Source organism: Ciconia boyciana, chromosome 1 (assembly GCF_034638445.1).
Source record: "Ciconia boyciana chromosome 1, ASM3463844v1, whole genome shotgun sequence".
Classification (NCBI taxonomy): domain Eukaryota; kingdom Metazoa; phylum Chordata; class Aves; order Ciconiiformes; family Ciconiidae; genus Ciconia; species Ciconia boyciana.
Window position 1 is genome coordinate 14,960,088 of NC_132934.1, and position 17,069 is coordinate 14,977,156.

The 17,069-nt window shown below is 37.4% G+C and overlaps 1 protein-coding gene across 12 annotated transcripts in view; it reads right to left on the reverse strand.

Annotated features, from left to right (window-relative positions):
• Positions 1-2,195: 2,195 nt before the first annotated feature.
• The window catches only part of ORC5 (origin recognition complex subunit 5), a 76,221-nt gene continuing 61,347 nt past the window's right edge, over positions 2,196-17,069 (reverse strand). For 8 of the 12 annotated variants that reach the window (XM_072859235.1, XM_072859229.1, XM_072859266.1 and 5 more), the window contains 2 exons: positions 6,470-6,582; positions 2,867-5,570 (listed from right to left, as the gene is read on the reverse strand). In XM_072859235.1, the coding sequence (XP_072715336.1) occupies positions 5,450-5,570; positions 6,470-6,582 (234 nt within the window). In that variant the 3' untranslated portion in view covers positions 2,867-5,449. The other 4 variants (XM_072859302.1, XM_072859311.1, XM_072859256.1 and 1 more) reach the window with 4 other exon arrangements.

The following is a 17,069-nucleotide window of genomic DNA, read 5'->3' on the forward strand; positions in this document are numbered from 1 at the left end:
CCTATTAATTTCTTTCCCATAGGAAAGCAGATATAAATGTTGCCTGAAAATCTAACATGACCAAATTTGTTGTGCATCCATATACTTATGTAGGGCTACCTGTAAAGCTGTTCTTGAATGCTCTCCTTGTATTCTCCTAATGTGTACATCTGGAACTATTTTTGAGTATTTGTGATATTTTCTTGAAGGTTGAGGGGAACTGTGGTATTATTCACAACTTGCTGTTGGTAGTAAAGCTTCCCAAAGAAGAGCTTCTTACTTCTGCTTGGTAGATGCTAAGGTTTTCAGCCATCCCGACTACCACTAAGCAGGAGTTTCACAAGCTGGCACTGTCCCTCCCTGGCAGTACTGCCCTGCCCCACTTTGCTGAAAGCTGTAAACAAGGTTGGTTGCAGAGTTTTTGAAATTTTTTGACTCAAGAGTTGTATCACTTAATAAATTAGTATCAGTCCCATCATGTTTCATATATCAAATTCTAATCCAGATCAGATGTCACAAAAACCTATCATGTATTGCTGTTGCTTTGCATGGACTAGTTTATATATGAACACCTCAAACCTCCTTTCTTCTCCAACTTTCAGCCCTAGGTAGTCATACAGGACATTCACAAGAGCTGAGCTCAGCCCAGCACGAGCTCCAAAAGGGGAAGACGCTGTAAAGTTTAGCCCCAAGTTCACCCTATGTACATTTTTAATAGTAAAAACAAAAGCAGGTAGTAAACATTTTGAAACAGATCATGTATTTGCATGCAAGCACTTCAGTAAGTGTGACAAATGTTGCCACCTCATGGACAGGGGCAGGGTTTGATTCAGCTCAGTGGCAGGAAGGAGAAGGGATGACGGAGATGACTCACTGCTGCCCTTTCACACTCTCCTGGGGGGGGAAGCGACAGCTTGGCCAGAAAGACACTTTTGTCACTTAGATTCACCTGGAACTTGTTCATTTGGGTCTGAATCCAGAAGCCTGGATACACACCTACAATTGGGGGGCGGGGGGAAGAAAAAAAAAAGAAGAAGAAAGAAGAAAGAAGAAAGAAGAAAGAAGAAAGAAGAAAGAAGAAAAAAGAAAAAAGAAAAAAGAAAAAAGAAAAAGAAAAAGAAAAAGAAAAAAGAAAAAGAAAAAGAAAAAGAAAAAGAAAAAGAAAAAGAAAAAGAAAAAGAAAAAGAAAAAGAAAAAGAAAAAGAAAAAAGAAAAAAGAAAAAGAAAAAGAAAAAGAAAAAAGAAAAAAGAAAAAAGAAAAAGAAAAAGAAAAAGAAAAAGAAAAAAGAAAAAGAAAAAGAAAAAAGAAAAAGAAAAAAGAAAAAGAAAAAAAAAGAAAAAAAAGAAAAAAGAAAAAAGAAAAAAGAAAAAAAAGAAAAAAAGAAAAAAAGAAAAAAGAAAAAAAAGAAAAAAGAAAAAAAAAGAAAAAACAAAAAAGAAAAAAAAGAAAAAAAAGAAAAAAAGAAAAAAAAGAAAAAAAAGAAAAAAAAGAAAAAAAAGAAAAAAAAAGAAAAAAAGCTACACATGTTCAGGGTATTTGACCATCTCCAATACCAGAGCAAGGTGGGGAAAGAATGGTGGTTTCTTCTTGGAAAAAAACATAATGGTCAACACAGGACATGGTACAGTCTTGTACTGTCAAACAGTCAAGGAGTCAAGGCCAGCATTCAGGAGTAAAATATCTGGAGTTTTCAAGAAGGTGATAGAAATTTTCAGATTCATGACGACAAAAATCTTGAATTGGACCAAGGGATTTTCATACCCCATAAAGGCAGTGGCAGTTGGGAATTCTCTACTTGTAAACTGGAGACCAATGTAATTGTACTGTATTCCATCATGTATTTCCATAGCTAAAGTTTTGTTGTAACACCACATTGATTATTCACTATTCTGCCTCTTTCGGGGAACTGCTGCAGGAATACTCTGTCACCTGTTGACTTCCTCCCTTTCTGATGGAAAGGCTGCTGTGCCGTCCTCCTCTACAGGACAGATACACACCGTGCAATGGCTTTTGTAACAGTATCTCAAAGTACATTCATTCCAAACGGCATTATAATTAGCACTTAATATAACTGGATGAGCATAAAAGGACTATATACAAAAATAAAACTTTTCAAGTTTGACATTGGGATGGAACTTCAAGAATCACTGATTTTTTAAAGTAAAGCTTTGTAAAAATAGATTCATAGTCAACAGTTATGAATGGTCTGAAAAAAGACAGTATAGTGATTAATTGGGAGTTTCCTATCATCGTGATCTCCATATAGCAGTGTAACAGTCTGCCTACATATGGCTGAAGAGAAAGAAGGATTTATACCAGCTTGATTTTAAATATGTTCTTATGTTTATTATATTTTGCTACTCCACTCTCCTAAAATGGTGGCCTCAGGAAAAGCTGCTTTGGCAGGCAATTGCAAAGATTCCTGTGGAGAGGAAGTGAAAAGACTGGGCATACAAACAAGGGCTGCTGCCATGTTCAAAGCACTGGGGAGAGTTCATAGAGCAAAATGCAGTCCTAAGTAAATGGGTTTCAGGCAATTTCAGTGTTAAGATAACATCATTAAGAGTAGAACAGATTGTGCTCAAACCCTGCTGTTTATAATTAACACATTGCTTCCAAATACTCCAGGGTCCCTGGTAAATAGTCCTCTGCTCAGATCCACCCAGACCAATCAGAGTATTTTCATCAGGTTCCATGCTGGGCCAGCACCTGTTTGGACAAATCCAAAAGAGCCAAAATACTCTTCTTTCTGGCCAGCTAAGTGGAGAGATGAACACAGCTTGCCTTAGTCATTGTCACAGCGTCCATATGGCTGCGAAGCTTGTTTTCACAAGAAATCGTACAAATACTTTATTATGTCGAAGTTCACAGTCCTATAAACAAAAACACAGTATATTAGAGCAATCATCTTAACAGTGCTAAGACTTTAACCTGTTTGGAGACAGCATGTGCGGGACATTCTGCACAATCAAAATCAAGCAATATCTCCAAAAGAAATGCAATCAAAGCTGAATGAATTTTTGAACTTCCAGTGTTATTTACAGTACCTGTCTTCTGATTATTTAAACTTTGTAAGATTCTAAAAAAGAAATAGAGCAGCTTTCTAGTAAAAAATGGAAGATTCTTATTTCGATCATTAAGCAGTAAAAATATATCAAAGTTAATAAGATTATATTTTCATATGGTAAACTTGATACTCTAGTTGGTGATGCAAAGCAGCAATCTTTTATGCTATTGAATGTTTTGTTCATCTTCCAAACCACCTGTTTTAGCATGTACGACGTAACTCCTTCATCTGTACTCATTTGCGGTCTGTGTTCTTTCAGTCTTGACACTAGTTGACCCATGTTCATAGCTAAATTTGAAAAATCCAAGAATGCCACTCAATGGGATAGAAGATTTTAATGTATACTTTTGTACTTTAATGGCAGGCAGAATGAAACGGCAGTAGAATAAAACATATAATTATTTTTTTGTCTCTAAACTCATTCTGCTATACAATCTAACACTCAGACTTTGGGGTTTACTGTTTGAATAAATAACGCAAATTACTGCATATAATGACAAGTATAAAATTAAAAGTTTTTTTAAAGAGTATTCAATGATGCAAAAATAACCGCTCACAATGCTAAGTGAGATTAACTGGCTGAATGTCTTATTTGTTAGACTACAATCATTTAATATTCTCTGCTCACGCATCATTCTGTAACCCACTTTTCAAAAAGTTTCTATAAAACATCGTATTGGGCAGAGAAAAAAGTTCAGAAATCGCCAAGATACATAACAAGAAATACTGTGTTTAAGTCTACTTAATAATCCAGTGACAAAATTAAAGAAATTAACTGCCACTGTAAGACTCACATGACATTGTGTCACTCAAGAAAAGTGCTTTAGTTACAAGGCTTTCCACAGAAACAAAATCACACAGTCTAACAAATGTTGACCTTATCAGCTAAATGAAACACAATCGTCCTGTCATAACAACTGGGATCATTAGAGACTATATGAAAAGATCCATTACATTCAACAAACACTAAGAGATCCCTACTTCAGCTACAGAAATTTTATGAACTTAGGTCTGAAATTCTTAAAGCAGAAAGTAAAAATTTCCAACAAAGAAACTTCTAACCTTACCTTCAGCCAAATGTGTAAATACTATGTGGTAAAAAGCATGGGAATATCTCTGCAAAAACTGAATATATGCAATGGAATAGAGACAGACATGAGGTTCTGTGGTACTAACAGAGAGACTGTGCATGGCCAGCAGTTATCACACTGAAAGCCACCAAGAAGAGACTCAAGTCTTCTACTCTTTTCCAAAAACAGGTGGCTTTTGTTTTTTAAAAATCCGCAAACTTCACTTTTGCTTAAAAAAATAAAGGAAAATGAAATTACAATCTGAACAGCTTGAATGGGGGTGGGAGAGCGCATCATTTTCTGTCCTGCTCTTTGCACTCTTCAGCCTTCCATTAGGAAATATGCTAAGTAGCAAGGCTGAGATGGTAACAAGGCTGAGGTATCTGAGGATTTTAATGACTAACAAACTTATTTCAGTAGTATTACAGCAACAGAAAAAAGAATGAGGAGATGGGCTGCTTACTTGAAGTTTATTTGGTTGAAATGGCAAAGTAGTTCCTTCCCTGCAATAAATATAACCTCCCCATGTGTGGTTAAAAACTACAAGCAGCTGCAAGACTATTGCACAGCTAGGATTTGAAATTTCTTAAAGCACAGAAGATCATGCCTCCGCCCTGTAGCTAGCCCCATCAAGACATGGGGGAAACCCATTTATCATGGGTTCATGAAACCTTGTATCTTATCCATGGATTGTCCTCCTTAAAGATTTAACAAAGACTGTGGGTTGGAAAAGATACTTAATAAAAGAAGTGTAACAAAGGAACAAAGCAAGGAAAAAAAAAAGATAACAGGAGAAAGAAAAAGAGGCCAACTTTAAAATCTGTCAGGTCATTTAAATGGCTCTATCTATACAGCATATAAACACTTCCAAACTACTTGGGGGAAAAAAAAAGAATTGCTTTCTTCCTCATAACATGTAGGAAAAGTCAGTCAGGATATATATACGCACACCTGACCTAAAGGAAGGCAACCCAAAGCACTATATTGTGCACTGAGGTTTGAAGTGGCAGCGTCTCTCATGACTACTTTTTCTGGTAAGCATGAGCTGCATAGCACAAGTTTTGGTCCTGTTTGGAAAATCTCTACCTTCTGGCAATTTTAATGGAGTCAATAAAACTTCTAAAGATGTTAAAGCTGCAAGGACAGGGCTGTCATTTCAAGTATCTTAATTCAAGGGCCCTCACAGTCAGTACAGAGTTTATGAACTGGTCTGTATTCACCGTAGGAGCTAGAGCAGAGACAAGAGCTTGGGGATGTCTGTACACACAATGATCCATGTTGCTGAGCAGATGGTCCGCTGTACTTGGTACCAGTGGGAGCTTTTTCAGGGCATCATTCACAAGTGACTTTATTGCTAGGAATAGCAAACTGACATAACGAAGCTGTGGAGATCCTGGCAGTGTGGTCCATCCAGGCCTGAACCAGATGAAGTTTCATTTTATGGCCTGTCCAACTGCAAATTGAAATAAGTGTGTCTGTGGGGTTTACTGACAAGGCTATTGGACATTTAATAGCTCAGGAGAGTAACATGTGCACTGAGGTTATGGGATACAGTCTACACCACAGGCTCCTCTGAAGTCTCACATTACAGAGAAGAGTTGTTCTTGAGAACGTTTCTACTCCTTTTCGCTACGTGTCATTTCTGGGCTCTATTCTGATTATAAACTCTTTATCCAAGACGTGCTAATAAGCTGGATGCAGCAATAGGTGTGAGGTAATGCTGTTAGCATTTCATAAAAATGAGACATAGGCTTGATTGTTGCCTATGTATTGCACGCATTTCTGTCTGTAATTTATCATCATGTCTCCTGATGGATCTGGAACTGTTCTCAGACTCCAAAACTGAAGGCTCTGAATGAACAGAGCCAGAGCCGTTGAGGTATCTACATTCATTTATTGAATTAGTTTGTATCAACTACAGATCACACAAGATAGGCTATGTGGAAGAATTCTTATAATCTATGTAGTTTTTATATCATATGTACAACAACCACTGTTAAGAACTAAATATAATTTCAGATTCAAATGCCATAATGTGTCTTTTGGTAATGAAATGGACTGACATTTTAGAGCAGTATTTTCACATGAAGTCCCTGACCTTTATTAAGCACAAAACCAGTATGTTACTGTAACACATACTGCCACTGTAAGATAATTTTTTTCAAAACAGAATTGGACTAAACTTATCTCAAGTTCAACACTTCTCATAAATAAGACTCATTCACTCATTCTTAGTAAACATCCATAGATTTCTGTTCTGGTCAGCAGAGAGCTAATGACTGAGCAAATACTGGTTTTGAAGTCTCTTTCAAGTCAGCAAATACAACGGTAAAGGATCTCTAATACGCTCACCGGGCAATAGCTCTGATGAAGTCCAGAGATACAGTACATTTATATCGTGGTCCACCAAGCTGGTCATTATGGTCAACCATGGATAACAGCTGGAGAGTCACAAGAGAGGAGATCTACAAACAAGAGACATTAGTAATGTTAGTAATTTTTGCTAACATGAATGGCAGTGGCCAATTATTTTTTTTCCATTTGTCATTATTCTCGTATTTCTTTGGAAAGTCACTCATACTTGCTCATTGATTTTCACATAGTTCTGGAGCTAGCAAACCTAGGAACACATATACATTTTCACCATTACATTTTCAGCACAGGCAGTGAGAGATACAGGCTAAACCCTTCATCCTTCATATCAAGAGTTATCCTGGAGTTCTGATCAGACAGAGGAAGGCGATGTGGGAAATCAGAATAATAGGCATGAGCTGAACATTTTCCAAATCTCTGCCTGACAACGAGGAGAGACTTTGATTCTCTTTCCTTTATACGTGAACACCTCCTCTTGAACTTTCACACTCAAAGTTGGATATTCCTGTGCCAGCTCATACCACATTTTGAACAGATGGATGTATTGCTCTACTCCAGATAAAAAAGATTTTGAAGGTTGGAAAGGAAAGGCTGGAAGACTGCATGCTTAAAAAGAGCACGGCCTGAAAGGAGAGAAATTTGCCTACAAAACACACATACAGTGTCTTGACAGAGCCATTAACTATTTTACCAAAACAGCAATGTACCAGCATATTTTTCACTATCTTCATTCCTCCAAATGATGACTGTGGTATCACTAAAGTGCAGTCATGGGATGTCACTGCTGAGTGCAACCAGCCTGTTCTGTTTCTACTCCATTCTTCTGGTCTGCCAATATTAAATCATGCACTGAACTATTTGCTTATTTACATACACTGTAAAATTTATTATAATTGCTTTTTAAGCATATTATCAAATGCTGTTTACCAACAAGACAATTCTTCCTACTACCTATACCTAAAAATCCTAGAAAATGCATTTTAAATAAAGTCTCCCTTTTTGGGGTTGTCAGGTGCAAAAGTATTTCAAGATCGCCTCTGCATGGAAGGAGGGAGTTTAATAAGAACACTTTGAATCAACTCCTTTGGTCAACAATGTAGAAAAATTACTGATCATAAAGCAAATACAGGAAACAGTCTGATAACTGCAATTATCTTAAGATAATTTTAAAATACGTGGCTATTATACCTACTGTCTAAATAAGAAACTATTTGTCATGATAAATAATATGGAAAAAGTGTTCCCAAATTAGATAGAATTAATTTTCTTCATAGTAGCTAGTATGGGGCTATGTTTTGGATTTGTGCTGAAAACAGTGTTGATAACACGGGGATGTTTTCGTTGCTGCTGAGCAATGCTTATACAGAGTCAAGGCCTTTTCTGCTTCTCACCCCACCCCACCAGCGAGTAGGCTGGGGGTGCACAGGGAGTTGGGAGGGGACACAGCCAGGACAGCTGATCCCAACTGGCCAAAGGGCTATTCCATACCATATGGTGTCATGCTCAGTATATAAAGCTGGGGGAAGAAGAAGGAAGGGAGGCATGTTTGGAGTGATGGCGTTTGTCTTCCCAAGTAACCGTTACACATGATGGAGCCCTGCTTTCCTGGAGATGGCTGAACACCTGCCTGCCCATGGGAAGGAGTGAATGAATTCCTTGGTTTGCTTTGCTTGTGTGCATGGCTTGTGCTCTACCTATTAAATTGTCTTTATCTCAACCCCTGAGTTTTCTCACTTTTACTCTTCCGATTCTCTCCCCCATCCCACTGGAAGGGAAGTGAGCGAGCGGCTGTGTAGCGCTTAGTCACCAGCTGGGGTTAAACCACAACAAGAGGTAAAAGCAGAAAACAAGAAAAATTTTCCCTGGCCTTTGCTATAGATGCCACTGACAATTCAAGGCAACAAGGTTACGTTCTATGAAGAACTTGTATCTGACCACAGCTCTACTTTTCAAAAACACCAGCCAACCATGACCTACCTCTGTGTAATTATAATAGCGTAGTAAGGAATTTCTGAAGAATAAATATATCAGGAAAAAGAGTGTCAGTTCAAACCTTCGAGGAAGCACATTGCTATAAAAAGCAGCAGCAAGTTCTTACCAGTATCAATCAAAAAAAAAAAAAAAATCCTAACTCAGCAATAACCCCACTCTTTAGCTGAAAGCGAACTTGGTCTTCAAATTTGTGACAGCGCTTGCAGGAGATTGGAATAATTATTAAAGTTTTCCCTTAAGTAGACATAATATAAAAAAAAGACACCTACCTGTGGAGAATAGAAAAAATGACGGTCACCAAGAATGAGGCAATTTTTATAACAGCCTGTGCTTAACATTCCTTTATATGGCATTAGACAACAACAGTTTGGATGCCACCATTCTGGAAAGTCTTTGGAGTTAGGTTAAGAAATACTGGCCTACCCACATTCACAAAAACAAATTCCATTTACTTAATTCAGGTCTATAAATTACATTAAAGAGTAGCATGATTTACAAATTGTTAGCACTGACAGCATTTAAGAAAACTGAACTCAGTATATGGTAAATGGCTCAAAATCCAGTTCATTAATCACTTTGAACATATCACTGAATTGGCATCAACCTCAAACTTGTTATGTGTTTTTATTTTCTTAAAATACTCATGTATTTGAGAGCACGTTTTTCTACATTCTTTCAACAAAGTCCTTAGTCAGCAAAGAAGCATTATGGAGTAATCTGCTGTGACAATTGCTATTTTACACCCCAGCGCACCATTACTGGCGAATCACTTCCGCAATACGTACTTGCAGCTGGCCTCACATTCAGAGATCACCAACGAAGGAATGGCAGGACACTCCTAAAAGCTCCCAACGAGCACAGCAAAGCCTAGATAGTTTGGAGTTGGACCCATCTCAGTTTTATGTGGGATGTGAAAGTGACTTTGCTGTTGCATTACAAATGCTCCAGCAATACTTTAACAACAAATTGTAACCATTTTCTTTTCCAACTAGCACCAAATGCTATGTGTGTAACATAAGGTCAGCAATGTAAAATTCCTCACTAAAGGCTGACTCAATAAATCTGAAATAGCATCAGACTAGATACTGAGTTTCATTAATGTTTTTGACTCAAGATATTAACTCTAAAGACTCAATATACAATATTACAAGACAAATGAAGCTATTGATCAGAGTAACACAAACTTACTTAGCAAACTGCAACCTTTTACTCATTTCTTTTCACAAATCTTTTATTTATTTAGCTTAATAAAAATGTCATCACAGGGAACTGAGTGCTGAAACAGCACATCCTGATCCTGAGACTGCTTAAAAAGACAGAAGTAGAAAGAACTGCCATTTTCAATTCATGCAGGTAAGAAATAGTTTTATCTCCAAAGAGGCTCAGTAGAGACAAAGAGAAAGAACATTTATCTAAGGGGAGTAAACAGGGACCAGCTCCCCTACAGACAGCCAAATATTAGAAGCTGAAATACCTAACTTGTGAGTCTTTGGAACAGAATTCAAAACCTAGTTACAGATGCCTAGCCTGTACATGGAGAAAGGCAGAGATCTCTGAAGGACTAATCCGAAAGCCTGCATGCTGAGGGGGCAGCAGCGTGGAGCTCCATTTGCACAGCTTTTTGAATGGGTTCAGGGAGAATCCAAAACAGCAAGAGAGTTCTGTCACCCCAAAGCAATGACTTCTTCATTTTCTCCTGAGTCAGCCACAGAACTGGGCCACACACATATTTTTTGCAATAAATTGCTTTGCAGGAGAACAGATTCAATTGTGGTAGATGCGGAGTTATTAAGTTCCTCAGATATTGTGCACTGAACCTATCTTTCTAGACCCAATTAATAAAAACAAGACAATTGTCTTCACCAAATGGTTAAGTAGTCTTCTAGGACATAGAAGGTTCAATTCCCTCCTGACACAAGAGATTTGAGTCCCTCTTCGCTGAACATCTAACGGCTAACTGGGGTGGGGGTAGTGGGGGAAGGAAGAAAAAACTATGTATGGTATTAAATCATTACCAGGTCTAACTTTCATTCTAACTGCTTCTGGAGCTATTTTGCATAAAATTGCATTCATATAAACAGTCTCTCTCTCTGTGCATACTCAGGGCATTCAGCTGGGAAAGCAGGATACAGTGGAATTAACTGGGTTTAAGACAGTGTATTTGTAGCAAAATTTTAAAAATCACCAATTTTCATGTTTTGGTAACTCTTAAGGTCCAAGTGCCACCTATAAATTAAGCATTGAAAAAAAATGTTACTACTTCAGAAGCTCAGGTGTTGCAAAACTTTGGAGGCAATCTGTTATTAAATGAAGATACGTCAAAAGTTTGAAACAGTTGGGAAAAATATGAATGCAATGTCAAAGTAATTGCACTTCTTAGCAAAAAAAAATTTTCAAAGCTTGCCTTTTTTTTTTTTTTTTTTTTAAATACCGTGGGTACAGTGGCTCCTTTTCATTATCACAAAAGCTTGGGGAAAAAACATCTGGCAAGAACAGACTAGAAACAAGCCAGAAAAACTGTGTGGGTGACACAAGAAAGAATATTTATCAAGAATGTTTTGAACAAAAGAAATTACAGTTGGAAGAAATATTCTAAAGCTATTCATAAAATTAAAGTTAGATCTGGTAATGATTTAATACCAGCAAAGTTAATAAGTAAATGGAATTTTCTACAGGAATAACAAGAAAATCTGAAGAAAAGTTACTGATCTGAAAGATGTGAAGGAACAGGTGTCACTGGTATGTTTAAAAATAAGCCATGACTGAGCTTTCTTTGAAATATATTTGTGTGAGAAACCTGCTGCTGAAAGCCTGGATGCAAGGTGAGAATAATCATAAAAGCATGGCAGAGAGTTGCTGCCAGGAGGACATGACTGCTCAGATTGCTTCTGGAGGTTCACTGGTCAAATATGGACATTGAAACCTCTGGAAAAAACAAAGCAACCCACAAGCCATCCTTAAAGGCTGCTTTTTTCCTATCAGCCTGAGCTAACAGATGGGCCTTGCATCATTCCTCCAGCAGACACAAAGACTGGCTTTGTTAGCACACGGCTGTGTGGAAGCAAGAAGGATTCCAGAAGTGAGGGCTGTCTGCTGAGAAAGGCCAGGCTCGTCCCGAGGACACCATGAGAAGCCAGAAAATATTCGCGGAGGTGCAAAACACAAGCAGAATTAGGACCCGAGATACAGGGAAACACATGGTTTGTTTGGGTAAGCAGTGATTGATTATCACAGGAAAGAGTCAGGACAAAGTGTGTAGCACATCTCAAATCCATAGGATAAAACTAAACAGAGAAAGTGATGCTGACTATTGGGTGGGGGGGGGAGGAGGAGGAAGCTGTTTCCTTAGAGATGTGATTGAAATCTCACCGAGTGGTACATTTTAAACTGGACTGGACAAAATACTAATGAAAGACACTAGCAGGAACAATCTCAAACTGGCAAAGACGTACTAGATGATCTGCGAGGTATTTTTCATCTCCACAGTCTATAATCTTCAATTATCTTGCCCAAGATGCAACGTTAATTGTAACTCTTCAGTCTGGCTTACTTTCAATCACAGCTTTAATCTGTTTTATGATTCTGAACTTCAAACTTATAAAGAAATTAAGAACTTTCATTATTTCAGTACCATCAAACAACGGTACTATATTCTCTCACAGTCATATTAAAATTTCTACACACCCTAGCGCTTTGCAGCACCATCACCACATGGCTCTCAAAGCAAACATGCAGCTCACTGCACTTGTTTGAAACCCACCGCTGCCGGGAGCTATGTTCACGCGCATGCTAAAGCCACTGCTATGCAACAAGACAGTTTGAAAACCAGATGCCATTTAGAAAACACATTTCAGTCAAAATGACTGCTGCAATAGTCTCCTGGAGTTAAATTCAATGACCCTAGTACAAATTATGTGAGCGTAAAAAAAACCTGCTCAAAATGATTTCAATCAAAATTATAGCTAGAGTATGCTCAGTAGGTCAGCCTTGTTAGAAAAGCTCGTACAGAAAGGTAACAATAGAACATTACAACTACATATATTTAAGCCAGCAATTGATCAAAACTGTTTTTATAAAAATTATTAAAAATAAATCAACACTTTTCTGAACACTTAGATTTTAACAATCAGGTTTTGATTCTGAATTATGTTTTATACAAGACTTTTAATGCATGAAAAAAACACAACAGAAGAGACTGCACTAGGTGATATGACCTACCATTTAATCAGATCTTAAATGCTTACAGTGGGAAATCATTTCAGCACCTCCCTTTCTGAAACTTCTTTTAGTATTTGGTCAAATTTTCTATCTACTAGTAGCGCTCCAATATTACCAACTATATCATACCATTCTTGCCTTATTCTACACCCCTCCAAATTGCTTATGGCCTTCGAGTGTGCAGTTAAAGCACGCATCACTATATGCTTCAGCTATATATTTTACCTTTTTCTCAGCTTAATCCAACTCTTTTTTAAACTATCTTCTGAATGCAGTCAAAATGTTTTTGACATTAACAGAGCCAGCAGCAGAAAGGGGTATCCCAGCCACAGCCTCGGTGGTGCTCCACAGACAGCACTCTATGCCCCTCACTTTGGTAACACGCACATAGGTGGCCGTGTAGGACACTACAGTGCACGGCAAACATAGTGACCCTGTCTGCTTCACAAGACTTTTTCTTCTATGAATGTTTGTGTTTGGTGTCTTTCTTTGTCCTGTATTGGTTATTTTTTGCATTTCTCTCATGTAAATATAACTTCATTCTTTTGTGTTGACTCTCCAGGACCTCGTGTGTTATTTCTTTATCTGTAGTACTATATACCACTCTTCCCAACTGTTAAGTAATTTCTGCATCTGCCATCAACGGATTGACAACACTTTACCAGAAGACTTCATCAGATTGGGTCAAACAGAATTTAACGCTAATTACTAACTTGAACAAACTTTGAAGACATAAATGTGTCGACAAATTCCAGATGTGACAGCGTTATATTCACTAAATGTTTAATTACTATGGGGGGGTGGGGTGGTGTGTGTGAGGGGGTGGGGAAGAAAAATCAACTGACTACTTCTGCTACCATTTATCCTTTAAAAACTGATGTTGCTTAGGCTAGCATGTTTTTTTCTTTTATTTTTATACCCATTTAAGGATTTAAAAATGTTTGTTCTATCGTGATGTTAGGGATGTTTAGCTGTTACTAGGAAGCATTCTTGACAGCCTGCCAGGGAAGGAGATTTGTATCACATTTTCCCCTAAGAATTATCATGCAACGTCCCTACTTTCAGTCTTGAGTACAATAAAGAATTTACTGGATTGAGATCAGTCTGTATCACTGAAACCATCATGTGATACCATCTTTTTCATGAATGCACTAAATTTTATCATAAAAACAGTAAGTTTTTTCCCTCCAACACAATCACTCCCATAGAAGCCTTTTCCAGAATCTTACTGATACACAGACAGGAAAACTTGCTTCAGTTTCGTAAGTAATTTTAGTCAAGACCAATTTATTTGAATATACGCTTATATTATATTTTAATGAAATATTTTTGTTACTCTGCATCTCTGCCTTCACTGTCTCCTCTGACTTCACTTCACTCAAGGCAAATCTATGTAATTTAAGATTTAAACAAGTGACCCTTTTGGCTTTTTCAAAGCTTCATCATACTGGTGGCTCAGTCATTTATTAACACAGCCAAAACTTCCTCCTCTTCCTTCAGTTTCTAAAAGACAATCCCTCTGTTTTTAGAAGAAATGTTTATTTACCCTCAAGTATATGACCTTGAATTTCACGCTGTTAAACCCACTGTTTGCATCATACTCACCACCTTCAAGATATTTCTTGCATATCTTCATAGCAGAAAAGTTTACTAAGCCTAAGGCATACAACCTTGAATTTTACACTGCAAAACTCTTTCAGTTTCTACTATACAGGTCATAAGAATTCTCATACGGTATTTTCCCCACTGTATAATCAGCGTTCACCACTTCTGTCTTGGACCACTCAGTCTTGCTTTTTGTGTCCCATTTACACCAAATAATTTTTGACAAAACGTGTTGCCAATTTCACAACTTATTCAAGGCATAAGTGTGAATCTTTTGCCTTTTTCCTTTTCCCCTCCTCTCTTTCTGCACCATCCCACCCTGTCTTTCAGACCACAGCACACCTTCCTGCATACTAGAAGCTGCCTTATTTCTAGCACGTTCTCCTGCAATTGGCTTCCTTGTAGGTTTTCTCTTCAATCTCAAGTGAAGCAAATGTATTTTCTTCCTTTGAGGAGACACTTCCTCACCTTGCCCTAGAATTCATATTCATATTTTAGAATCCACTCTCTTCAATTAGCAGTCTGTCTTCTAGGGTTTTTCTGTTCAGCGACTGACTAGCTGCAAATCTTGACTCATCAGCACAGCATCCTTTCATCTCTCCTCTGTACTTTTTCATTATCTTTAGTCCTCACATCTTCTCTTCCAAAACCCAGTGCTTTCCAAAAAAACCTGCAACTTTTTAAAATGGGGACACTGAAACAAGATCCAGGAACACCCCAGGAAACTAAAAAGGCAATTTAAAAAAGCAAACAAGAAACCCAGAAGGAGGTATTTCTTCATCCAAATTTGTAGTTAAACTGTGACACACTTTGCCACTGAAAATTCAATGCGGTGGTAGAGGTTTTTAAGGAGTTAAGAAAGCAACTGGACACATTCATGGAAGGAAATGCAACTGCAGGCTGATAAACACAAAGAACATCAACTTGGTGGCAAGCATTTAAGCCACAGGTAATATGAAGCTGTAATGTATACCAGACTAAACTCATCCTCTGCTTGCTGGTCTTATATTTTTCCTGCATGTCTGATATTAATTGGAAGTAGTCAGTTTTACTGTGTTGTAAGAAGTAAAAAAGTGGGTAAGCCTACTTTTTGTCTGACTGAATGTGGCTGTTATAATGCATTCACCAAAGGTAAAGTGTATCATCTGCATCTTCTACATCCTACCACTTTGTGTTTCCCCTTTACCCTTCTCTTGGGTCTCTGCAAGGGCTCTTTCAGTACTAATTACCATATTCTCTCCATACTCTGCAGTCTTAAAACAAAAAAGGAGGAAAAAAAAAGAAAGATGATGAAAATCCAGCTTCCCCCACCATCATCTTTGTATCTCAAAAGCATTTGCACAGATTAGCCCTGCCCACTCACTGTTACAGTAACATCACTTTTTAAAAGCAGTTCAATAATGTATTCATTTTGGAACTATTATTAAAGGAATCTTTCAAAGTATTAATGAATTTGCTTTCTCTTCATTATTTTTATTCAACATAGAAATCAGGGAAAAGCCCTTTTTTCTCTTAGCACATTTACTTTAGCATTAATCAATTTGCCTAAGGAGAAAAAGGAAAATAACAGGCAATTCACAACAATCTTTGCCTCACTCTGCTCATCAATTTAAAAAAAGAGTATAAAAAACCCTCTACAGAGTGATGGATAGATAAAATCAGTATTTGAGTCACTTCTTCTGATCCTTACTTTGAGGATCAATTAAAGTACTTCATAATGCCCTGAAAGGCATGCTAGAAATTTGCTTTTCTGAGAGGATCAAATTATTTTCTGTACCTGATGATATATTTGGAAATCTTTTCAGAAATTTGTTAAAGACTCCTGGAACTGATCACAGGGGATTTTATTCTGATCCTCCAAAACATGCAAAAACAAGGCTTGAATGTACTTGCAATCTATTGAAGGTGTGTGCACCTAATTTACTCCATAACAACCTAGGAAAAGCACTCCTAAGTAGGACTACAGATATGAGTTATAGACAGATAATTCAAAAGTACTCGCCTTTCTATTTCATACTTTAAAATCAGATCAACCGAAGATGGTAACAGATGGTCAAAGAAACACTTGGGGAATGATGTTTACAGTTAATTTGATTACTTAAGTCAGGTAGCTTCATAAAGTGGACACCAGACAAAGGCTGGCTATTTTTCAAGGCACAGGCAACAGCTAGCCAACAGAAGTATCCTTCTGCCACCCCCTGATTCATTTCTGCATCAGAGGTCTCAGGTTCCAAGCGTTTTTTAGAAGATGAGAAAGGCGACACAAAGATTGCTTTCCAGAAGCAAACCTTTGTGCAACTGACCAAGCATATAACCTTAAATCCCCAAATCTAGAAAATTTCCACCTGTTTTCTTGTCCTTCATTTATAACACTTCTGTCCCACAATGGCAGCATTTCCAGACATTGCAAGACAAGTTCAAGAACAGAAAAAACAAAATCAAGAACAGAAAAAAGTAACCTTAAAAATACTACCAAGTATCTGTCATACTGATAGGACTTGATACATTTACAGAGGGCCCTAAATTTTTAATGTTATCTCAGTAAAATATAGAACTGTGTACACAGAATTACTAGCCTTCTGCTGCTATATGAAGGAGTTTTGTTTGCAAATATAATTTTGTATTCAAAAATAACTGAAGCAATTAGGATTTTTAACCAGTCCTGAGGACAAAAATCAGTACTCTGTACGTGCCATGAGCAGAAATCATGAAATTAAAGGAGATTTCTCATAATCATATGTTTGGGAGTATCTTTTAAGACTAA